The sequence below is a fragment of the Myotis yumanensis genome, unplaced genomic scaffold, assembly GCF_028538775.1.
Source record: "Myotis yumanensis isolate MYYU_CA2020_CCGP unplaced genomic scaffold, mMyoYum1.0.hap1 SCAF_2, whole genome shotgun sequence".
In the NCBI taxonomy this organism is placed as follows: domain Eukaryota; kingdom Metazoa; phylum Chordata; class Mammalia; order Chiroptera; family Vespertilionidae; genus Myotis; species Myotis yumanensis.
In genome coordinates this window covers 80522869-80548045 of record NW_027223753.1, presented here as the reverse complement: position 1 = coordinate 80548045, position 25177 = coordinate 80522869, and the positions used below count along the sequence as shown (strand labels likewise).

The 25177-nt window shown below is 42.9% G+C and overlaps 1 protein-coding gene across 1 annotated transcript; it reads left to right on the top strand.

Moving 5' to 3' along the window:
- Positions 1 to 1955: 1955 nt before the first annotated feature.
- MYLIP (myosin regulatory light chain interacting protein) lies at positions 1956 to 24266 on the top strand. The gene is made up of 7 exons (XM_070405695.1): positions 1956 to 2242; positions 3393 to 3583; positions 17388 to 17573; positions 19159 to 19356; positions 19947 to 20111; positions 20981 to 21401; positions 22729 to 24266. Exons 1-7 carry the CDS (start codon positions 2156 to 2158, stop codon positions 22816 to 22818), a joined length of 1338 nt encoding a protein of 445 aa, XP_070261796.1. The 5' UTR covers positions 1956 to 2155; the 3' UTR covers positions 22819 to 24266.
- Positions 24267 to 25177: the final 911 nt, after the last annotated feature.

Genomic DNA, 25177 nt, shown 5'->3' with positions numbered 1-25177 from the left:
CTCCTATTTCCCATATAAGCTAGTAGAAGGAGTATTCTTTTCCCCCCTGTTATCAGGATTCCTCTCTCCTCCAAAAAGCCATTTTCCTTTTTTTTAGTTTTGCTTTTTTGTTTTTGTTTTAAGAAATCCTTCTCCTCAGTCTTATCTGATATTTCTTAATTTCAAAAACAACTAAAATCTCGACCAGCCATCCTTTACCACGAGCATAATCTGGGCTTGGATTTAAAATATGCCTGCCAAAACAAGAAATATAATTTATTTTTAAAGTAGTTTCTTCACAGAACAAGTATTTGGCTTTGGTTTTAGATTGTTTTATTTTTATTTGTTTTTGTTCTTGGCCAACCAATAAGTCTTCCTTCCTATTCATTTTCGTGTCTAATCCCCACTGATTCTGTGACCTCCCCAAACTTGTGCCCTGAATTCCTTTTTGCTTAAGTTAGCCAGCTTTTGGTTAGCTGGCTTTGGTTTAGCCAGCTTAGTCTCTCAATAAACAAAAATATTAACCATTGCACCTTGCTTAACCTCTTCTCCCTGTTCTAAATTTTCTAGTGATTAAGCATAGATTAGATAACAGTCATCCAAATATTATCTCCCAGATAAATTTCCCAGGTCAGTAAGCTGAAATTAAAGAAATGGGGAGCAGGAGTTGATGCAAGAAGGGGCCACTCAGCAGCACAATATGGTGAGGTGTTTCTATCAGACATAGAAAGGTGAGAGGGCACATGTCCATCGACAGCACAGGATCCTTCCTACTTCAGAAATAAACGCTTCGGGACAGAGATCATTGGGACCAGGAAAAAGGGGTCGAGGCAGGCATCATTGGCAGGCAGTGACAGAACTGAAGTTACCCATCTCCTTACATATACAGGGCCATTACATGCTTTTACAAACATTATCTCTGCTGCTCTTCACAGCAATGCTGGGGGCTGGGGAGGAAAGCAGAGCAGATACGTGGTCTCCATTTTACTGTTAAAGACACCGAGCTTCAGAGAGATGAATTAAGCTTTCAAAGGGTCCACATCTGCTCTCCTTTCCTTTAAAGAAACCAAAGAGCCAGGCTAAGCATTGTGCTGGCAGAGAGGAACAAACAGTAAATGAGTGAAGAGTTGCAGACCTTTAATTATTAACAGCTACTACCGAGGTTATACCACCTGCTAGGGGCTGAGTTGAGTCCCTTGTCTTTAGGATGAGGATAACATTTGGGAGCAGGAGAGAAGGATCAGGCAGCACAGCGGGTGCTTAATGAATGTTTAATGAATGGAGACAAGACGTGAGCTTGAATGGGCAACCTGAGAGAGGGCCTTAGTGCCCTACAAGGTGTTCTGATTCAGCACAACAGGTAAAGAGAAGACGCTGGCGAGGATTCGTGCAGAAACTCTGGATCAAATCTCCGTGGCTCATTGGTCAGTTGCAAAAACTTTTATACTCAGATTGCTTTTAAAATGACGTATTCTGAAATGAGGAACATCCCGTCTTCAACAACACACTGTGGCAAATCCCCGGGGAAAATAGTTTTCTTAGGCCTTGGGGTTGCTCCTTTTCACATTTCGAACTGCGTTTTGGGGGAGAGACCCAAGGTTTCTGAAGAACCGCGGCAGCGTGGAGGCGTGCAATCACCGTAAATTCAAGCCCAACAGAAAGGCGTCCCCGCCTCGGAGCCCGGGGCGGTCGCTGGCTTGATGCAGCGTCGCCCAGCGGGCAGAGGCGGCGGGTGCGCTCGAGAGCCTCCCTCCACCCGCAGCACTCGGCGCCCGCAAGCTGCCAGCTCCCAGGGCGGCCCGGGAACTCAGCCGGCGCTGGGAGGTGAGGCCGCGGCTGAGCGGGCGCCGCTATTGGCTGGAGGGGCGGCGGAGGCGGGGCGGAGCCGTCGTGATTGGCGGGGCCTCCAGCCGGAGGGGGCGGGGCCGCTATATCAGAGGAGTCCCTGTCGCGGCGCAGGCAGTCGGGCTGCTGGAGTGCGGCGCCGCCGCGGAGACCCGGACAGCCGGCTGGCGGAAGGGCGCGGCGGCCGCGGGGCGCAGGCGGCGGTCTGCTGGGCGGCAGCCTCCCGAGGGCCAGCCTCGCCGAGCCCGGAACTGGGTCTGATTAGTGGCGAGGCGGCAGCCCGGCGCACACCAAAGAGGAGGCGGCTGTGGAGGCAGCGGCGGCCCCAGCCATGCTGTGCTATGTGACGAGGCCGGACGCGGTGCTGATGGAGGTGGAGGTGGAAGCGAAAGCCAACGGCGAGGACTGCCTTAACCAGGTGAGGATGAAGGGCCAAGAGGGGACCTCACTGGTCCTCCAAGGCGGAGGGGCCTCGTGGCGGCGCCAGGCGCCTGGGCGCACCGCTTGCCAGGGGCCGGGCGGAGCTGCGGAGGCGGCGGCTGGGGTGGGGGGAGCGCGGCGCGGGACAGAGTACCCCAGGCACCCGGCTCCTGCCCCCTCCACCCCGCGGCGTGGGGCGTACGGCCTCGATCCGGCGCGCCGGCAGCGCATGGTGGGGGGCACCGAGGACGCATGCGGTCGCCGGCCATCCGGCCGGCTCTCCCTCCCCCCCCCCCCCACCTCCACCCAGTCCCCCAGCTCGGCACTTTCCCAGAAGAAGGCGGGCCAGCTCACCTGCCGCAGGTGTGTGCATCATGCCGCTTGTTTGGTCCCCCGCGGGGCCTGGCAATGACACCTGCGTCTCAAGATGAGGTCTCAGGTCCCGGATTGCCTGGCAGACAAGCCGGGCACTTGTGTCTTGCTGCTTCTCAAATGGACCGTTCACCTGCATCTCGGGATTTGCTGGGGATTCGAGGACCATAGGCTTTGGTCGTCTACTCCGCAGTTGTCTTGAAGCACGCGGCGCTTCCGTAAGAGTGAGGAATGGTTCCAAGCAGTGGATACTGGTGTAGCAGAAAGCAGATTTGATCTCAAGTGAAACGCTGTGCCCCGAAACCTCCCAGACCTGAGATGTTTGGGAAACCTCTTGTAAAGCTTAGTGACACTTGTGGCGTGTTTCGTCATTTTTTTTTTTTCTTTTGAGTCCAGATGGTTAAAATTGCCCAGATACTAAGCTGCCAAATCAGCTGTGTCTGTTCTGTTGGTGAAGGGAATTCTGATGATTGGAATAAGAAGGAAAATGGTCACCCTCAGCTTTTCTGAAAGGCTACTTTTGAGGACTCGTTTTTCTTCACTGCCATTGGCCATGTCATAGGTATTAAAGGAAGGATAAGCCTCTCTACTTCACCTAGTGTGGCTTAGCACTACTGGAGCCTAAGAACTTTGTTCTCCCAGTTTACAACAGAAATTGTAACACTGTTGAACTCTGTAAGAAATGGGCAGGAATCTTAGACTCACACGGAGTCCTTAGGTTTGCTTTGACTACGTGGACCATGTGCTCATCCATGCTGCATTCATTTTTGTTTTAGGTGTGCAGGCGGTTGGGAATTATAGAAGTTGATTATTTTGGACTGCAATTTACGGGTAGCAAAGGTGAAAGTTTATGGCTAAATCTGAGAAACCGGATCTCCCAGCAGATGGATGGGCTAGCCCCTTACCGGCTTAAACTGAGAGTCAAGTTCTTCGTGGAGCCTCATCTCATCTTACAGGAGCAGACTCGGTAAAGTGATGCTAAAATAAACCAATGTCAAATAAACCTTTGGTTCTCTTAGAATGGGTCATTGTGCCTTCCCCGAGATGTTCCCTTCACAGGCACATTTGTTTGATAGAGGGTGAATTGGGTGCTAACTTAGACGTTTTCTGTGACACAGACCTTTTATTGAGGTGAAGAGGGAGCTATGTAGTTGGCCTGAGGTACATTTTCCAACTCTTCTTGTGGTTTTTCTTGCCTTTATACACAATGAGAGAACAGGGATGAATTCTTACAAACACTTGAGGTTAGTGGAGAGAGAGAGAGAGAGAGAGAGAGAGAGAGAAAGAATATGAATGAATGAGAAAGAATGAACCCAATTGACTTTCAGACAGTAGCATCTAATACCCCCAGGTAACCTCTGCCTCAGAGGTTACTGTAGGTCATTGTAGACGTTCTAACTGAAAACAGGAAACAGTTCCTCTTGGATTACTTAAACTTGGTCAACTTCTTCAACCTAGTGTTAGATTACAATGTATAGTAAAGAGCTCTGTCCTACTTCATGCAGAATTTTTAAAGTTTTGAAGTTTTTTGAAAACTTAGTAAGGCAACTCTTTTAAGACCAGCGTTACCCAACTTTGACCCAGACATGTTACACGTGATTGTTGCGTTTAGATTGTTTACTTCTAGGAAACCACCAGTAGTGGTAGACAGCTGGAGCATGTGGTTTCCTCTCAAACTGAAAATGTTTTCTCCTCTGGACTTGACTGTAATACTTTTCTGAAGGATGAGCCAAACTGGGAACCAGTGTTTCATATTTATTGCTGATATGCAAGAGACCTAAATCTTATAGTGGCATGTCAAAAAAAGGAAAAGGAAAAAGAAAAACAACTAATTCTAAATATGGCAAACTTTGGTCTAAGTTCTAATGTTTTTTCATTACCCTTTGGCTTGGAAATTTGCCATGCACATGGAAAATGTGAGTGAGAAAACTCTGAGTAATGATGAATAAACAGTAGACCTTAAGAGTTTTTAACATGTCATATTTTTGTTTGTTTACCCCAAGGACTGATAGAAACATATTTTGAAATACTATTCATTTGCATTTGAAATCTCTGTTTTGCCTTGTTATGGAGCTTTAAAGAGTGAGATAAATGTTTAATTTTGTTTCTAAAGTAACTGATATATTGGAATTCTTAGTGTTCCTAAAAATGTCTTGCAAAATATTCAAGTGCTTGCATGTTTAAGGATGTTTTAGCTGGCTATGTGAATCAGAATGGTTTTGTGTGTGTGTGTGTGTGTGTGTGTGTGTGTGTGTGTGTTTACTTAAAGCTGGGTTGTGAAAACTTACTACATTTCACTTTAGTGTGATAACTATCAAGTAAGAGAAAAAAATATATAAAACACAATATTTTGCTATTTTCATTGTGTACTTTTATCATGATTTTGTAATCATTCAGGGCCTCCAGATACAAATCTATTTTGATGACACAGATTTATTTTTTAAATCTGCAGGAGCTTGGAGGAACAAATAGATAATTTAAACAATGACTATAGTTGTACATTATACATTTGTATAATGAATGCTTACAGACTTTAAATTTTACTATAAAATGATCTTTACCTGTGCTTTCTAATATTTGAATTAATAGCTATTATCAAAATATTTTATTCATGCAAGAAATAAACAGTTTGTGAATTAGACTTGGAATCAGATTTCCTATTTTATTGACTCAATTGACTTTGATTCTTGAGATTCATGCCTAATATCCAAAGAATGTACCTACCTACTTAGACTATGTCATTTTAATTGATTTTCAATCCTTTTGGAATCTTACTGAAAAAACTAGAGGCCTGGTGCACAAAATTTATGCAAGGGTAGGGTCTCTAGGCCTAGCCAGCAATCAGGGCCGATCAGGGCCTTCCTTCCCCAGCTGCCAGCTGGCAGCCGGGGCCTTCCTTCATTCCGTGCCACCCCCTGGAGGTCAGCGCAGGTCATAGCGAGTGATCGAACTCTCGGTCAAACCCCTGAGGGGACAATTTTCATATTAGGCTTTTGTATATAGATTAGTGTGATCTAGGCTTTTGACTTACTTTTAAACTGTTGGTGGCTCTGACTCAGTTGGTTGGGCATCGTCCTGTGCACTGAAGGGTTGCCAGTTCAATTCTAGGTTGGGATACATACCCAGCTTGTGGGCTCAATGCCCGATCTATGTTTCACTCTTACATCGATGTTTCCCTCTTTTCTTCTCCCTTCCTCTCTCTCTAAAAGTCAATTTTTAAAAATCTTTAGTCTGGCCAGTGTGATTGAACCTCCACCTATGAACCAGGAGGTTATGGTTGGATTCCCAGTCAGGGCCCATGCCCAGGTTTTAGACTCCTTTTAAAATCTTTAAAAAGAATGTTGGTGCATTTTAGTTGTTTTTGTGGGGTTGTCTGAAACACAGAATATTAAGAAAATGCCACATATAGTTTATATAGCATTCTGCCTTAATAACTAAAGTGATTTGTAATTAGCATTTGTACCTTTTTTTTTCTTTTTTTTTTTTAAATATATTTTATTGATTTTTTACAGAGAGGAAGGGAGAAGGATAGAGAGTTAGAAACATCGATGAGAGAGAAACATCGATCAGTTGTCTCCTGCACACCCCCCACTGGGGACGTGCCCACAACCAAGGTACATGCCCTTGACCGGAATCGAACCCGGGACCCCTCAGTCCGCAGGCTGACGCTTCATCCACTGAGCCAAACTGGCTAGGGCAGCATTTGTACCTATTAATTAGGACCAGAAGTTGTACTGGGTCCAGTTTAGTTACAATTAGCATTATTTTTATGTGCATCATACTGGAGAACAAAAATACTTATTTCTCCTAATGTTATGTTAGCAAGATAAAGCTGGTTGATAAACTTTTCATTGTTTAATTATTCATTATAAAATATTCATATAAAATGACACAAAAAAATGAAATAGATGTGTTTATGTAGTGAGTAAACTCAGTTTTACCAGTCCAGTTATGAGAGGTGATTGTGTACTGTCTCCAAGTCAAGTCATCAGGGTACACTTAGTGTACTCAAAGTGTCTGGCCTGTTTATTAAGTGGTACTGAAATATCCTGGCTGAGTTGTCCTCAGTGGACAATTAAAGTAGTCTGCTCATAATAGAGCTGGCCTGACTGGGGCCCAGTTAATATATTTGCATTGGATTAGGGAGGCTGCTGTGAGCTTGACAGCCAGGAAAGCCTGTTTGTAATAGGAGGGTACTGGGGTCCAGGCAGAAGCCCTGCATTCTAGGTCCAGCTCTGCCACCAACTACCAGTGTGCGCAGACTTCTAAAACTGAGACAGCTCTTTATCTCAGTTGAAAGCCTGGGACTAGGTTGTGTCTAAAACCTCTTCTAGCAATGGATTTGTTGGTTGGTTGGTTGGTTTTTGTTTTGTTTTGTTTTTGCTTCTGCTTCCTCTCTATATATTTTTCCCCAGTACATTTCTCTGAAAACAGAAAAAAACCTATCAAGTGTCTGCTGCGGTTGATACATAGAGTTCATTGGTCTCTGATTTGGCCTAATTTTAGATTTGGTTCTTTACACAGATTAATATGTTTGCTCTTGAATCTGGAAAGTAACCAGGGAGTCTTGTTTAGACTCAGCTGGCACATTTCAGAGATGGAGACAGCAGGTATTTTCAGCAGATGTTTGCCATGCTATGGATTCAAACTAAAAGTGAAACTAATGTATTCTGGAAGTAGGTCTGAAATAATAATCTTTGAAATTCTTGCCTTTCAAAGGCCCTTGAGTATTCATAGCAATTCAGACCAGATTTTGTCAACATTGTCAAAACCAGAGATTAGGGCAAGTGATGAGTGACTTGCCCCTGGTTAAATCCATCTGCCTTCAGACAGCAGCTCAGTCACCACTCCTCAGGAAAACCATCTCCAGGCCTGTTCAGAAAACTAAACTCTCCCAAGACATTATGTAATTTTCCTTTATAGCATTAAATGAGGGTATAATGCTGCATTTACTGATGTGACAATTTGTTTATTGTCAGCCACTCTAATAACCTAAATTCCATGAAACAGGGAGCTGATCCTCATTGTATCCCCAGAGTCTAGCAGGTGCCTAAATATTTGTTGGATCAATGAATTCAGAACTTGGAAATAAATAAAAATCAGGTTAGCTTATACTGATGATAAATATTTTCTTATAGAAATTAAAATGTTTTGCCAGTTTGCTTCTACAAACTGAAAAGTTTGAGACTAAAAGAAATCTCACCATTAAAACATGTTTGTAGCGATTATTCTCTGTTAAGAATTTGCTGTGTTTAGCATTCTTTTGCTTCCTTCACCCCCTTCACCTCACCCTAGAGGCCATTTGTTTATTTTCTTTGGGTGGTATTTTTTTTATGCCCAAATATAAAATATGCTCCAGGAAAGTACGAATAGTAAAACAGACTTTTGTGATATTGCCAAAGAAAGTATGAATTTGAATTCTAACTTCTCTGTTTTCCTTTTTTGCTCAGAATACAGGAAGTTCGTTATTATGTTTATTTTAGCCACAGATCTCCCATCTGGGCACCTTCAGTCAGTCTCTTTATGAATTTCTAATTTCTGATACTTATATATTTATATGAAATCTCCCAAAAACATTGAGGAATCAGTGTTTATGTAATCCAACTGAACTTTTAATCTTGACCATATAATTTGTAAATAAAATTTGAAGGTTTAGATGGCACTTAGCGTCAGACTCAGGGTGCCCAGAGGTGCATAGCTCCAGGGGCACCAGGTGTATTTATCTTTAGTTGTATCCTACTGCAGCCTGATGCCAGACTTCTCCGGGACCTGCCAGCACTCCCCACTAATTGTTACAGAGATTGTAGTTAACACTGTTAGCTACAGGAGTGCCTGGGTTGTTGTTTGTCAAGGACGGATATCTATGGTGAGTAATCATATTCTTTAGAAATGCAGATTTTATGCTTCCAAGTAATAGTATTCTTCTGGTGTGGGTTGTAATCACTTTTGAAGTTGGGAATGTCTTCCACCACCAGCACCACCCCTCCACCTCCATATCTTTTAACTTCTTGGACATCAAGGAGGAGCAAATTTATTAGTGATTCCCATTTTGCATTTTGGGTTTTGAGAAGGATTTCCTTAAGCCTGAATGGAGACCTGACTTAGTAATTATTTGGCTGTGACAGGTTTCTCAATTGCAAGCCTTCCATGAAGTGTAGGTTAGATGGTTCATTTTAGGTATAGCTAGCTATTCATTTGAATTCTGAACCTACACCAGGGGTGGGCAAACTTTTTGACTCGAGGGCCACAATGGGTTCTTAAACTGGACCAGAGGGCCGGAACAAAAGCATGGATGAAGTGTTTGTGTGAACTAATATAAATTCAAAGTAAACATCATTACATAAAAGGGTACGGTCTTTTTTTCTTTTAGTTTTATTCATTTCAAACAGGCCGGATGCCCGCGGGCCGTAGTTTGCCCACGGCTGACCTAGACCCTAAGGGATTTTCGCTAGTATTTTTTTCCTCAGACTTCTTTATGAAAATTTTCAAGCATACAGATAAGTTGAAGATGTTTACAGTGAACACCCAATACTCTAAATTTTACTATCAACTGCCATTGCTCTACCTGCCTTACCACGTTTTTATCCATTTATTGGTCCCTCTACCTTCTATCACTCTTTCTGGTGCTTTTCAAAATAAATTGGGTGTAAGTACACTTCCCCCTAAATATTTCAGTATGCATACCATTAACCAGACCTCAATATTTGCCTACAATTCTTTTTTTTCTTTTGATATAGAATTTACATATGATGAAATGTATAAATTCTAATTACACCATTTAATGGGTATTTGACAAATGGATGTGCCTGTTTAATCCAAACCCTTATCAAGATTTAGAATATTACCATCACTCCAGAAAGTTTCCTCATGCCCTTCTGCAGTCAGTTCCCACCCTCTTTACCCTCTCCCACCCACCCGGCTGTACAACCAAGGTGGTATGTTTTTCTAGCATAGATTCATTATGCTTGTTCTGCTTCATGTGTGGAATCATGCAGTGCACACACTTTTGTGTCTGCCTTTTTGTTACATCATAAATTTATGGGATCTATCACGTGTGTGTGTGTGTGTGTGTGTATATGTGTGTGTACACACACACATATACATACACACACAGTGGTTTGTTCCTGTTTATTTCTGGATAGTATTCCATGGTATGAATGTACTAATGTACTATTGTTTGTTTATGCTCCTCTTGATGAAGACTTGTTTTCTGGCTCTTATGAATAAAGCTGCTATAAACATCCAAGTACAAGTCTTTTGGGTAGACATGTGTTTTCATTGGACTAAATACCTAAGATTGAAATAGCTGTATCATAGAGGAGGCAGACGCTTAGTTGTATAAGTGACTTCCAGACCTCTTCCCAAAACCCTGTATGTACCATTCTGCACTTCCATTGAGAATGTATGAGAGTCCAGTGCCTCCACATCCCTCCCAGCCTTCAGTGTCAATTTGTACGTTTCTCTCGGTAGTAAACACTTTTTCATGTGCTTATTGGCCTTTTGTACATCTTCTTTTGTGAATTATCTATGTTTTAGTTACTTAAATTTTGAGTTTAATATTGCAGAGATATAGTTATGTTATATTTGTGTCACAAAAAGCTCTTTAAAATGATGTAACTGGAAAGATGCCTGGAGGGCAGTAATTGAAGTCATTTACCCATTTTTGAGTTGTTGCCTTATTTATTATTTTTGTAAATATATTTTTATTGGTTTCAGAGATGAAGGGAGAGATAGAAACATCAGTGATGAGACAGAATAATTGATTGGCTGCCGCCTACACACCCCAGACTGGGGATCGAGCCCACAACCCAGGCATGTGCCCTGACCAGGAATCTAACTTTGACCTCCTGGTTCATAGGTGGACGCTCAACCACTGAGCCATGCTGGCTGGGCGCCTTTATTTTTGAGCTTTGCAAATTCTTTACATATACCAGATGCTTGTCAGATATGTGTTTTGTAAATACTATATTTTCTTTTATTGTTGCCTTTTGATGAGTAGAGGTTTTCATTTTGGTAAAGTCTAATTTATCCATTTTTTTTCTTTTATAATTTTTGCTAATGATCATGAGAAACCTTTGCCTATCCCATGTCATGAAGATACTCTCTGCTGTTTAATTTTTAAAGCATTATGGTTATTGCTTTTATGTTTAGGCCTATGATCCTTCTTGAAATGATTTTTGTTTCCCTAGAATTTAAGATACAAAACAAAAAACTCTTACAGCAGTTCTGTTTTGATTTGATGGTTTTAAAGTATAAATTGGCAGTCTTTGGTTTAAAATAAACTGATGGTGGTTAAGTGACTCATTGGACTGAGGTAGGCATACTGGTGATCTCAGTGGGGGTCTCACTAGGTGAGGGACAAACCAACCATTAATAACAGATGGCCAGGGTCAGTCAGGTCTTTGGAGGCAAATTATTGGCACTAGAGGGTTTTTAAAAATAGCTAGTTAGCCAATTGAAGGATGTTTTAGGTTAGTTACTTAAATTTTGAGTTTAATATTACAGAGATATAGTTATGTTATATTTGTGTCACAGAAAGCTCTTTAAAATGATGTAACTGGAAAGATGCCTGGAGGGCAGTAATTGAGAGTAGCCATCCGTGATGAACAGATAGACGACTCCCAACAGGTTTGCAGAAAGTTCTACTTTGATTTTTAGGTGATTTCCTTATAACTCAAGCTAGTGTTTAGAGGAAGATTCTCTGGTTACAATTCATAAAAGATAAATGCCTTAATTCCTTAAAGCTACGGAAATAAATTAATTTTTAGAACAGAGGAAATTTGAAGTACTTTGAAACAAAAATATATATCAAGAATATGATTCTTTTATCTAATTAAAATTTGGTATATCCTTATATTCGCTTCATTTTTAAATCTTCCATCATGCTACAGTAAGTAGGAATTCATTTGTACCCATGATGCAGAGATATGAGTTTTCCAGGATGTTTCACTTTGGCCTCCAAAATGTGATCCATGTATTGAAAATATCCATTTTCTTAGTAACTGGGTAAAACTTGAAGAATCATGTATTTTAAGATGTAACCAGGGAATGTTTAGAAAATACACTTTGGGTTTATGTCTGTGGGACATATTCATAGACCTTTGCTAAGACAGACAAGAGTTTTTTCCAAAGGCTTTCATTCTGTTTGTGATTCTAGGTAGGATGTAGCCTAAATTAAATTAGATATATTAACCACTTTGGATCTTTAGGTAAAAAAGTAAAAATAATTCACTGCAGGATGGCTTCTTTGACCACATATGCTTGTTATTGATATTATTGGTAACCTTTCACACAATACAGAAAAACAGAGGGGGGAAATCCATGAGCCAGACAGTTACAGGCCCGATGGTTCGAGATAAAATAATAGGAGAACCGGCCCTAACTATTGAGCCATCACTGGGCTCGTTATTGGCAATGTGTCTCCGTGCTCTGCCATCCTCCCTCTTGGAAAGAGCACATTAAATAGTCTGCTGATGGCTTGTCACAGCTGGTGACCTTTGCTGTCACTGCTCCATTGTGCGGTTCTCCTGGACAGCATAAGGTGGTCACCAAAAGCCAGAATGTGTTCCTTCACACTAAAAGGCTGTAAGTTTCATCTAAAGAGGAACAGTCAGACTTGTTCACCCTGTAACCCCAGCGTAGGGCTTGGCACAGAGGGAATGCACAGCAAATATTTGTTGACTTGAAATGAAAGGTTGCTTTGTAGCCATGAAACTGAAAAAATGCAGGCAGGGCCCTGTCAGAAAGTTATGTCAACAGAAAGGAGAGTTCTGCCTACAGGGTAATGACTGCAGTCCAGCCTAGAATGTGGAGTATGTAGAAAAGGCCACTTGTCCTGCCCCCTTTTTTAATTCTGACCCACACGCCAGGAAAGGACCAGCATTACTCTCGAGCTGCTGCCCACCTGTTAATATTGTGTGCCTGCTGCTTCGCCTTTGGTCTTGGCAGCTGTCTCTTCAGAAGTAGGCATGCATAGTTTGGAAAAAGAAATTGGACTGATTTTGAAACTCTTTCAGGCTATACTTTTTAATAAAGCAGACATGAGTCTCTGACTTGATACTTGGTAAATACCTTAAAAGACACTTTCACATAAGCGGTAATTAAGTTGAAAGAGTTAGCTTGTGGTGATACCCTCACAACCTTTCAGCACATCATTCCTTCTTTAATATGAGCATATATTCAGATCTCATTTTCTACTAACATGCTCCCTGATGAGTACAGAGACAGAGGTGCATGAGCCAAGGTGAAGTTTACTGAACGTCGTCTAAAAGGCCTTCAGCGGGCTGACGTTGTGTTGTGACACTGACGTTTGGGGGATGCGAGGCCTCAGTCCTCAGAGAGCTGTTTTAAAGCAAGTTATTTTTGTGGTTATTTCTTTGCCCCAGTAGGGAACCCCCCTCAGTTTGGCAGTATGTCAGAAATACTTTAAAGACTAGCAGATGTTTGGGTTAATAAAAAACACACTTATCTTCTTTCGTTGCTATTACGCATTCTTACTGTGATTTCTTCATAGGGACTTTGAATAAAGAAAAAAGACTGTAGTATTTGGCAGAGTCTGATCATTTTAAACATTTCTCTGTCATTATAGAAGACATGGAACATTAAATTTAAACCGTTCTTAAAGGGAGATTAATGGCTCTTGTCAACCTGACAAGACTCTCAGAAGAGCTCCTCCTTATATTTCTAGTCGCACTTTCTTCTTCCTTTTCTCGCATAGCTCATGTTGCCCCCTCTACCTGGAACATCAGACACAGGCTAGTATATGAATAAACGCAGTGTTGAGGGCAGGAATGGGGTATCCAGCTGAGCTGATCTTCTGAGCTCTGTTCAGAACAGTGTTCAAAGCTTTGCCAGTGGTTGTTACTCCTAGTTTGAGAGGCTATATAACAAGTCATCAAAGGGAGGTTATACCTACACACTACCAGAGACCAATTTTATAACCTAGGCCAATCTGTCTGTGGACATTCATATGCTCTCTCGAGAATCTTGGGCAATGTGGATTCGCAGGCAACAATACCTGAAGTTTCCCACAAGTTTCTGAGTATGGCAGACCTTTTAGTAAATGTAGAAGGTACTATTGTATAGAATTAGGACAGGTCAAATGGGATGAAACTTAGGTGGGAATGAATGTAAACTAATTATAGACTATATGCAGTTTTTTTTAATTACTAAATCTTTATTGTTCAGATTATTACAGTTGTTCCTCTTTTTTTCCCCCCATAGCTCCCCTCTACCTGGTTCCCACCCCACCCTCTGCCCTTCCCCACTCCCCACACACACAGTCCTCATCCATAGGTGTACAATTTTTGTCCAGTCTTTTCCTGCACCCCCACACCCCTTCCCCCTGAGAATTGTCAGTCCACTCCCTTTATATGCCCCTGATTCTATTCACCAGTTTATTCTGTTCATCAGATTTTTTTATTCACTTGATTTTTAGATTCACTTGTTGATAGATATATATTTGTTGTTCATAATTTTTATCTTTGCCTTTTTCTTCTTTTTCCTCTTCTTAAAGAATATCTTTCAGCATTTCATATAATACTGGTTTGGTGGTGATGAACTCCTTTAGCTTTTCCTTATCTGTGAAGCTCTTTATCTGACCTTCAATTCTGAATTATAGCTTTGCTGGGTAATCTTGGTTGTAGGTTCTTGCTATTCATCACTTTGAATATTTCTTGCCACTCCCTTCTGGCCTGCATAGTTTCTGTTGAGAAATCAGCCGACAATCGTATGGGTACTCCCTTGTAGGTAACTAACTGTTTTTCTCTTGCTGCTTTTAAGATTCTCTCTTTGTCTTTTGCTCTTGGCATTTTAATTATGATGTGTCTTGGTGTGGTCCTCTTTGGATTCCTTTTGTTTGGGGTTCTCTTCGCTTCCTGGACTTGTAAGTCTATTTCTTTCACAGGGTAGGGGAAGTTTTCTGTCATTATTTCTTCAAATAGGTTTTCAATATCTTGCTCTCTCTCTTCTTCTGGCACCCCCATAATTTGGATGTTGGTATGCTTGAAGTTGTCCCAGAGGCTCCTTACACTATCTTGATATTTTTGGATTCTTTTTTCTTTTTGCTTTTCTGGTTGGGTGTTTTTTGCTTCTTCGTATTTCAAATCTTTGACTTGATTCTTGCGATCCTCTAGTCTGCTGTTGGATCTCTGTATATTATTCTTTATTTCAGTCAGTGTATGCTTAATTTCTAGTTGGTCCTTTTTCATATCCTCGAGGGTCTCACTAAATTTATCAGCGGTTTCTAGAAAATTCTTGAGTCACCTTATAACCGTGGTTTAAGGTGGATCTCTATATCCAGTAGTTTGCTTTCCTCCATTTCTTTCGTTTGTGACCTGTTTCTTTGTCTCTGCATTTTGGCTGCTTCCCTGTGTTGATAGAGTGGCTTTCTGTGCTAGGTGTCCTATAGGGCCCAGTGGCTCAGCCTCCCCAATTACCTGAGGTGGACACTCTTGGTGCACTCCTTTGTGGGATTTGTGCACAGTCTTGTTGCAATTAAGCCTTGATTGTTGTAGGTATCACTGGGAGGAATTGACCTCCATGCCAATTGGCTGTGAGAATCAGCTGTGTCTACGGTGGGAGAATTTCTGTGCTGGAGACATCCTTATGGGACAGGACTTGCTTCAGTGGGGCTTTGGTGCTCACTGAGCCTGCCCCTGAGTATGTCCCTTATGGCTCTAAGGAGTTGTAATCTGGATGGTCCCACTCTGACCACTGAGTACACTGGCTATTGGATCTCTAAGGAGGTGCTAATTTAGCCTCTGCCTGAGGCTACCCAGCAGGAGCTAGGGAGAGATCTGTAGATTCCTCTTCTTTGTTTGGGGTTTGGAGGTGCCCAGATGAGGCCCAGCTGTGAAGCAATGCAAGCTGCTGTGGGGCCTTGGGCCTTCTTTTCGATATTCTGGGTCTGTCTGGCCCAGCTGCAGTTTGTTAGGTAATTTTCAGATTGCAAAGGGCCAGGCCATTCATATGCCAAAGCCTCTGCATACAGCTTGGGTGGGGCGGGGCCTCAGGGAATCAACAGGGCAGAGCAAACATCTATGGCTGATCCTCAGCCCTGCCCTAAGAGTCCCTGGGTCTCAGTCTCAGTGTTCTGGTAATCACTGCAAGCACCTCTGAGAGAAAGCCACCACTTGATACCAGACAGTCCAGTTTCCCCCCTGTACGAGTCTGGGTCCCCAGAGACTCACCCGGAACTGGAGTTCAGAGCAGTGGGGAGCTTGTGTCTCCCTCCCGATTGAAAAAGACAACTGCGTCCTCCTTTGCCAGCCCTTTCCGCGCACGCCTCAGTACCTCTGCACTTTACTTCCGCACCTCCTCTGAGTCTCAGTGTGCTTTTCTCTTTCCTTCTAGTTGTAGAATTTCCACTCAGCCAGCCTTCCTGTGGTTCTGGATGATGTCCGTTTTGTCTTTTAGTTGTAGTTTTGAAGTGGTTGTGCGAGGCAGCAATTTCAGGTGTTTACCTATGCCACCATCTTGGTTTCTCCTATATGCAGTTTTACTTGCACTTATGGAGCTCTCTGATATTAGAGGCACTTAAGAAGTTAGAATATGTCAAATACCATAATAGGGAAAAATAGTTTGCAAGTGATAAAGATGAAAGGGTAGCTAAATGAGGGGAAAGAAAGAATGGCCTACAAGACAGAGGGAGCAGCAAGACCAGCCATAGGGGCAGGAACATGTTGGGTTTCCCAGGGAGACGAAATGTCTCTTTCCCTGGGCAGAGTGGCTGGAGGGAATGACAGGAGAAATGGGTAGGAAGGTGGGGCGGGAGGGTGGAGAAGCCTGGGTCCATGCTGACAGGGTGCTTTTTCGGAAACAGTGGGACCCCTGGCAGAATTCTGAGCAGAAAAATGGCAAGTACATACCAGAGCAAGCAGCTTGGAAAGTGGATCAGCTCAGAGTCTAGAAGCGAGATCTGCTTAGAGCAGCGGTTCGCAACCTGTGGGTCGCAACCCCTTTGGTGGTCGAACGACCTTTTCACAGGAGTCGCCTAAGACCATCCTGCATATCAAATATTTACATTACGATTCATAACAGTAGCAACATTACAGTTATGAAGTAGCAACGAAAATAATCTTATGGGTGGGTCACAACATGAGGAACTGTATTTAAAGGGCCAGAAGGTTGAGAACCACTGGCTTAGAGGATGTGTAAAGTCTTTGAAGGTGTAAAGGTGCAAGTAGGGCAGGGGAGGTAAAAGTGGGAGGAATAGAGCTGGATTTAAAGAGTTTTCAGAAATAGAAAGTAGGTGGAAATAAGATTAATAGTCAAAAGTGAGTTTATTGGGAAAAATAGCAAATCAGACTATGGCTTCCACTGGAAGAAAAAGCAGACTTGGGAAGGAAGATGGTGAGTTTGGTTTGAATGAGCTAAAATTGAGAGACTGGGAAGCATCCCAGTGGAGAAATCTACAGGCACCTGGACATTTCAATCTGATTCCTAGGAGAGAAGTTTAGGCTAAAAGTAGAGATGTGGGGGTCATTTCAATAAAGGTGAGGATCTTAAGATACTGATTCCATATCAAGATAAAGTTTTTTTGTATTATAGTATTTCTTTTTTAAAACTATAATGCAGAAACTTGAGGTGTAATAGTCTTTAGACTTATTTTACCTGGATACTCATGATGAAAAAAGTTTTTCAATGTAAGCATTTTAAGGGTGGCTTTTTAAATGCTGTTTTCCATACTTAAAAGGGGTTGTGAAAATGCTAAGCAGGTTGAGTTTGATATGAAGTTCCCAGCATAACCTCATTCTTGCATTGCTTCGTAGGCATATCTTTTTCTTACACATCAAGGAGGCCCTCCTGGCCGGCCATCTCCAATGCTCTCCAGAGCAGGCAGTGGAGCTCAGCGCCCTCCTGGCCCAGACCAAGTTTGGAGACTATAACCAGAACACCGCCAAGTACAGCTACGAGGAGCTGTGTGCCAAGGAGCTCTCTAGTGCAGCCTTGAACAGGTGAGCCTTCATGCAAGTTAAGGCTGGTGTTTATGCCCGTAGACCTAGCAAATGTATACGCATTTCCAGAGGAAAAGGAACCTATGGTATGTATAGATAATTTGTGAGGTTAAAAACTAGACAGCTGTCCAATTTAACCAGTTATTTTCAAAAGATTCTTAGCCTTTTGTTTGAGAAACCTATAAACACAGCACATAATTCACACAAATAAATGCCCTTATATAAAATGCTATATAACAGGAGTTTAAAAAAATCTCTGACCTTTTAAGATTGCAAGTTTTCTAAAATCAAAAGCCTGTCCTATATGCTGGAATCCTCTTCATCCCAGTGAGGATTAAACCAGGAGACCTAACAGAGGTGTCCTAGTTATTCCTCAGTAACAAGTTGCCCCAAAACTTAGTAGCTTAAAACAACAACCATCCCCCAGTTCTGTGGGTCAGAAATCTGGTCCTGGATGGCTGGGTTCTCAGGCTCAGGATCCCTCATGAGGCTGCTGTTACGCTGTTGGCGGAGGAGGGCGGGATCCGCTTCCAGGCTGACTCGGGTGGCTTGTCAGCAGGCCTTGTTCCTTGCCACATGGGCCTCTTCACGGAGCCTCTTCATTATGTGGTAGCTGTCTTCACGCAGGACAAGCAACCCAAGCTAGAGCAAGAGAGAACACCAAGATGGACGTCACAGTCTTCTTAAAACGTAACTAGAGGCCCAGTGCACGACATTTGTGCGGGGGGCGGGGGGGGTGTTCCCCCACAGTCCGGGACCCCTCAAGGGATGTCTGCCAGGCAGACATCCCCCAAGGGGTCCTTAGCGCTGCCTCGGAGGTGGGAGAGGCTCCTGACACTGCGCTCGCCAGCTGTGAGCCTGCTTCTGGCTGAGTGGCGCTCCCCCTGTGGGAGCGCACTGACCACCAGGGGGCAGATCCTGTGTTGAGCATCTTCCCCCTGGTGGTCAGTGTGTGTCATAGCAACTGGTCATTCTGCCGTTTGGTCGATTTGCATATTAGGGTTTTATTATATAGGATTTCAGAAGTGAGTGGCTTCCCATCACTGCCATATTCTGTTTATTAGAGGCAAGTCATCGATTTAGCCCACACTAAGGGGGATGACATTTCCAAGGGGGAGAGCACCCATAGGTGGGGATCTTTAAGGACTAGATTAGAGGGTGTCCACCACAGTAGATCAAATAAATCCTGTCTTTTTTCAGTTGCAAACATCTAATCCATCCCTTATAATGCTGTTTTAGTGAAATTTACAAAGTAAATGTAGACAAATGCATAAGAAGTTCTTGCATAGAAATTGCTTACATGTATTTTTGGAGATTTTCATAATTCTTCCAATTCACCCTCATCCAGCATCCCCAGTAGTCTTTCTACTGAATATTTAATAGCCAAGATCTTGACTAGTGTCTTGGAAGTATTTTACAGTAAGTTGGCTAAATAAAAGAAACAGCAATAATATATAGCTTTAAGTTACTGTGATTCACAAATGACAGTGTCAGTAGAATTCACTAATGAAAATGATAGACTTTTCTCTAAAGGCTGCATAAGTTAATCTCTCTATGTACCTCTCTGCCTTTTGGTGGCCTGCAGCATTGTTGCAAAGCATAAGGAGCTGGAGGGGACCAGCCAGGCCTCAGCTGAATACCAGGTCTTGCAGATCGTGTCGACGATGGAAAACTACGGCATCGAATGGCACTCTGTGAGGGACAGCGAAGGACAGAAGCTCCTCATTGGGGTTGGACCTGAAGGAATCTCAATTTGTAAAGATGACTTTACCCCAATTAATAGGTAATCCAAGTCTTGAATTCTTTAGACCTACATATATGTATACATTCATAGCTCTGACCATGAAAATAGAAAATGGAGTGGGATTTACTGGACAGTCATCCTTTAGGAACAGAAGTGTTTCATTCTGCTACAAGCATTCATTTTATTCAGGCTTTGATAACTAATTATTTTTTAAAATACTAACTCAAGTGTATTGATGTGACAGGCTGAATATTTTTTTCAAATAAGTCGCTCACTGGTATAAAAATCTCATTTTCATCTATACCAGTGGTTCTCAACCTTGGCTGCACATTAGAATCACCTGGGAATCTTTTTGAAATCATGATTTCTGGGCCTCATCCTCCAGAAATTCTGTTTCTTTGTTATGGGGTGGGGCCACAACATTAGTGAAAAAAACACCACCAAAAAAACAAATTTGCTCCACCACTTCTCTCCACTGACCCACAGTTGCCTTCCTAACTAGGAACCGGGTACTTGAATGAGCACCTGATTCTGTCACTGGGGCATGAGCACAGAGAATCCTGTGAAGGTGCACGCGATGACACATCTCTCCGACTGGGCTTGCTCACTCTTCTCTTCCTGTCTCCCAGGATAGCGTACCCCGTGGTGCAGATGGCCACCCAGTCGGGAAAGAATGTGTACTTGACGATCACCAAGGAGTCTGGGAACAGCATCGTGCTCTTGTTTAAGATGATCAGCACCAGGGCTGCCAGCGGGCTCTACCGAGCAATCACGGAGACGCATGCTTTCTACAGGCACGTACCGCAGTTAACCTCAGCTAACGTCCATCCTCAGCTCTAAGGTTTGCAGGTGGCAGTGAGGCTCCCTCAGTCTGGTGGTGGTGTGTCAGTAACCGTGTACCAAATTTAAGAAATCAGCTGCTTTAGAACACTTCAATTCTCTTGTAGCAGAGGAGACCTTAGCGACGTCGTCCAGCTTTTCCCACAGAAAGGGCATGTGTATCACTACAGACTCCCTTCCCCAGCTCACCTCTTCCTGCCTCCTCCCAGTACCTCCTCACAGCACTTTCCTCCCTCCACCCCCTCTCTTCCCACCCCCACCCCACCCTCGTGGTGCTGCCTTTAGCCCTTTCCCACCAGGATGACCTGAATCCTCTCCTTTCTGACAGAGCTGTGCTCCTGAATCCTCACTACATTATAAGGATTTTTAATAACAATTTTGATACCCTCATTTTAGAGGGTGATTAAAGTAGAGTTTCACACAAACATTTGGAAAATTAGAGCTAAGAAATTTAATTGGCAGGCACCCTGAACTTTTTTTATGCTAAAATAGACATGCAAATTGTGGAACAGGATGGAAAATATGTAGGAATTTTTAACATAAAACCAATACTTCAAAGAAAAATGTCCTTTTTCCTTGCCACAAGCTGCTTTGTCTATCGCTCATGTCCTTGCAGGGGGAGGGAACATTCGCTGTCCCTGACGTTTACGGCTGCTTTATCCTTAACACCCATGAAACTGGAAGTATATACTTTCAAGCATGCAAGTAGGAATATTGAATGTCTGCTGACACGAATATTCTGCGTCACAGCAATATCTGATGGTCTGAATCTCAGGAATGGCAGGCTCGTCTGTGCTAAAGTGGCTGTTCAATCTCCCCGCAGGTGTGACACAGTGACCAGTGCCGTCATGATGCAGTACAGTCGAGACTTGAAGGGCCACTTGGCATCTCTGTTTCTGAATGAGAACATTAACCTCGGCAAGAAGTATGTCTTCGACATTAAAAGAACATCGAAGGAGGTGTATGACCACGCCAGGAGGGCTCTGTACAATGCCGGCGTGGTGGACCTGGTCCCCAGAAGCGAGCACAGCCCTCCCAGCTCGCCCCTGAAGGCCTCGGAGAGCAGCATGAACTGCAGCAGCTGCGAGGGCCTCAGCTGCCAGCAGACCCGGGTGCTGCAGGAGAAGCTGCGCAAGCTGAAGGAGGCCATGCTGTGCATGCTGTGCTGTGAGGAGGAGATCAACTCTGCTTTCTGCCCCTGCGGCCACACTGTGTGCTGTGAGGGCTGCGCAGCCCAGCTCCAGGTGAGGGGTCCGTCGGCCTGCTCTCCCCACAGCCTCACTCATCCCTCCAGTTCATAGTGAGCCACTGCTACCTGCCAGGTGATGGCTGGGCGATATACAAAACGGGAATGTCCACCTGCACCTGGAAGGGGCTTTGTGTTCGGGGACTTGAAAGGCATTGCCCTTTTGAAACATTTTTGATTAGGGTACTATTTTCAACCGTGTAATTAAGCCCTAGACTCTTTAAGTGCGGGAAGCAAAGCTCAGATTCACAAGGTGCTGCATCTAGCTGGTGCTGAGCTGAGGGCTGGAATCTGGCCTCTTGAGGGCTGGTCCAGGGCTTCCCCTTCTGTGTCACGCTGCCTCCCATTTGCTGACACTTGAGAGGATGGTCTTTACTTAAAATATTTGAGGAAGAGTCAATTCTCAATTATCCATGGGTAGTTTACTTTGTGATTATTTATAACTGATTTATTCTTATTACTGCATTTGCCTCTAAGGACCCCTTGGAGTGGCTCTTACTTAGCAAGTCAAACTAATTTTAGTATTAATACAAAAAATAAAAGCAGCTCATATATAGTATTTTTTTTCCTTTCTTGTACCTTACATTTCCTCTTAGGATAATTTCTTTTAATTTTTTTCATTTCTCAGAACTGGTTGCTAAATTTCACTATGGTTTTATGTAAAACTAGTCCTAAATAACAGCTAGTCCTTCAGAAAGTGCTCATTTCAGAGCTGTTTTGAGAGCTACCTGAGCCAACAAAATGCCTGTGTCCTTGAGTAGATAGTGCTATTGTGACAAATTATTTCCCCGGAGTGGTCCTGGATTTATCTTTTTCTGCCCATGTGCCTAAGGCTCCCTTTCTGGCCTAGGAGGGGCCGTGCTTACTGAGAAGCCTGGGACTGGGAGCAGAGCCACACTCGCTGGCCAGGTGGCATCAAGCCAGTGATTCTGGCCTGCGTCAGCCAGCCGAGCCAGCACACAGTCTCTGGAAGAAACTCCTGCATCACTGCTGGGGAGGGGCGGGGCGGCGGGGGGCAACCTGCCCATGTGGGGACAGCAAGAAGCCTTTGGAAATCACTTGACTCATTGTGCCTTGCTTAGAGTTTGGCGAAAAACCTCATCCATTTCCTTCAGTTTATCCTTTTTCATAATATTAGTTTTTAATCCCCTGTAAAGTATAAACTTTCACACTGGTTAGAAAACTAAGATCTCTGCCAGTTGAAAGCTAGAAACAATTGTGACTGAAGCTTATTTAGGAAACAGAATGTAATGGGTGCCACAGGTGAACACTGAAGACACAGGTCGGAGGTATCCTAACAGGTACTGTTGGCTTCTCTCTTGCAGTCGTGTCCTGTCTGCAGGTCGCTGGTAGAACATGTTCAGCACGTCTACCTTCCAACCCACACCAGTCTCCTCAACCTCACCATCATCTGATCTGCTGTGCACTTCTCACACAGGCCATGTTCCCATGAGCTGTGCTGTTACGAACTAGGAGGATGATAGATTGTGGAGAAAATAAATACTCCAACACCCATCTGCCATGCAACATTTTAAAAAAGGAAGAATAGAAAGAATACAACACTCCTCACCACCAAAACTTGCCATCAGCAGCTCCAGTGGTGGGGACAGGGAGAGTGCGAACATGGACACATTCCTCGGACTTCCATTCTTTTTATGATAAAGTAAAGGAATAAGTTTAACCTCTGATGTCATTAGGTGGCAACATAGCCAAAAAGTGGGTACCTTTTAGGAAGTGATGTTGTAAGTCTCTTAGTGTATCCCAAGGTACGTTTCCTACCTGCAGCCAATTTGGTAAGAATTGGTTTTAAGAATTTACCTGGTTACTTTGGGGGGGCTTTTTTTTTTTTTTTTGGTATGGTCACAGAGCTCTGAACATTTTTAATAGGAAATTTTTTCTTAAAGACATAGGCATCGTTTTTAATGTCATTTCTGTTTTTGTAACTTGTTCAAGAATGATTAGAAGGCAGACATTTAAAAATCAATCATCTGACTGTTAAAAAGTTGACAACCAAGTTGTCAGATTTAAACCAGTCTGGCTAGTAGAAAACAGATAACTCAATGTGGGTGGCTTCCTGTCCCTTCCCCACCCCTCCTTACCCCCAAGCTTCCAAATATAAAATGCTACCAATTTGGCAAAAAGATTTCAGTGGAGGAATCAGCACTCCTTGGGCCTCTTGAGTTGGGGGAATGTTTTATTTTAAGATCGGAAAGGGAGCGTGTTCCTGGGAAAGGGGAGTGTTGCTCACTGAAAGGAAGCTTCGTAGAGTACAAACAAGGGTGTTCTTCCGTTCTCCCAAGCACAGTACCCCAGCTTCACCCAGGGGTCACTTTTGCTTGAGCCATCAAGCCTTTCACAGCCTTATAATAGTATCTAGATATTGTATGCTTTGTTTTTTTGGTTTTTTTTGTAAGTGCTTAAGCATTAACTTGTGGTTGTCCCCTCTATAGGTCTTAGAGGGGTTTCGGGTGTTCTGTTTCTATATTAGTCATGTTTTCCACTCCCACTTGGGCATTTTGGACATTGGTCAGCTTGTAGGTTCTCTAGGACGTCGGGAAACCTAGATGACTGTATTGGGTGCAATACTAGCTGAGTTAAAGCTAGAAAGCTACACTGTCACTTTACTGAGATTTCTGAGTATACTTTTCATATTGCCTTAATGTAGCAGTAATGTGTTTATGCATTTGTTTCTTTGCACAGACATTTTGTCAGATATTAAAACTCTACTTTTTTATGGGCACATATTAGCATATAAGCCTTTATTCCAAAAGGTATTTATTTTTTCACTTGTAAAAAAAAATTAATGTTTCCACATAAAGAACTCTGTTATATCCTAAGAGGACTTCTGTCTTTTATATTCAGGATAATAAAGACTTTAAAGCAAATTCGGTGTTTGTATCATCACAGTTATTGTTATTTAAGCCAGTTTAATTTACTTAAAAGAAAAGAGCATTGATAATATCATAGTTGGTATCTAATTTGGACAGTTTCTTTCACTATTGGCCCTAATCAAAGAGAACATTCAGTTATTCACTCTTCTGTGTTTTCTGATTATAAGATGCTGCTGCTGGTTAGTTGCCTAGTCAGAACAGGTACCTAAGTACTTGTCCAGTTCCTAGCAGTAATGGTCTCAGGCTACTACAGAACCTGTTCTACACAGGCTACTAGGTCTGTATTTTACAGGACGACTAGCCTGCTGCTAGGACCTAACTGCTCTACACATGCCAGCGTGTGTTAATTTGTGTTGCTCAGGAAATGCTTTGTAGAGTAGAGAACACTGCATATAACAGATGTAACTGATAATTATCTGTAGCACTTGAAGGAGGTAATTTCAATTGCTACAAAAGGTCGGTTCAGTACACGTACAGTTTTTTCCAGGACAGAATTTTCAAAAAATTGAAAGACAGGGATTTGTTCTCTACTCTTCCTATACCTAAGTCAGTCTCTCATCAATTTCTAGGAATTGACTCATTTGTTCATTCAACGCATCGATTGAGGCCCTAATAAGTAAGTTATTATTGAGTACTAGAAATTGAACAATGGTCAAGACATGAATGACACACGATGCATAAATAGATAAGTAATATTCAAAGTCATAGAATATTAGCACTGGGAAGACCTAGAGTGTAAATTTCAAAATGCTAGCCAGGTTGATGGCTAGCCAACAAATGGATAAGATATTAACACTAATAGACCCTGAACTCCTTAAGCTCAGTGGCTAACATGAAAACCATCTTATTACAAGATGGTATAAAAGAACTATAAGGAAAGTGC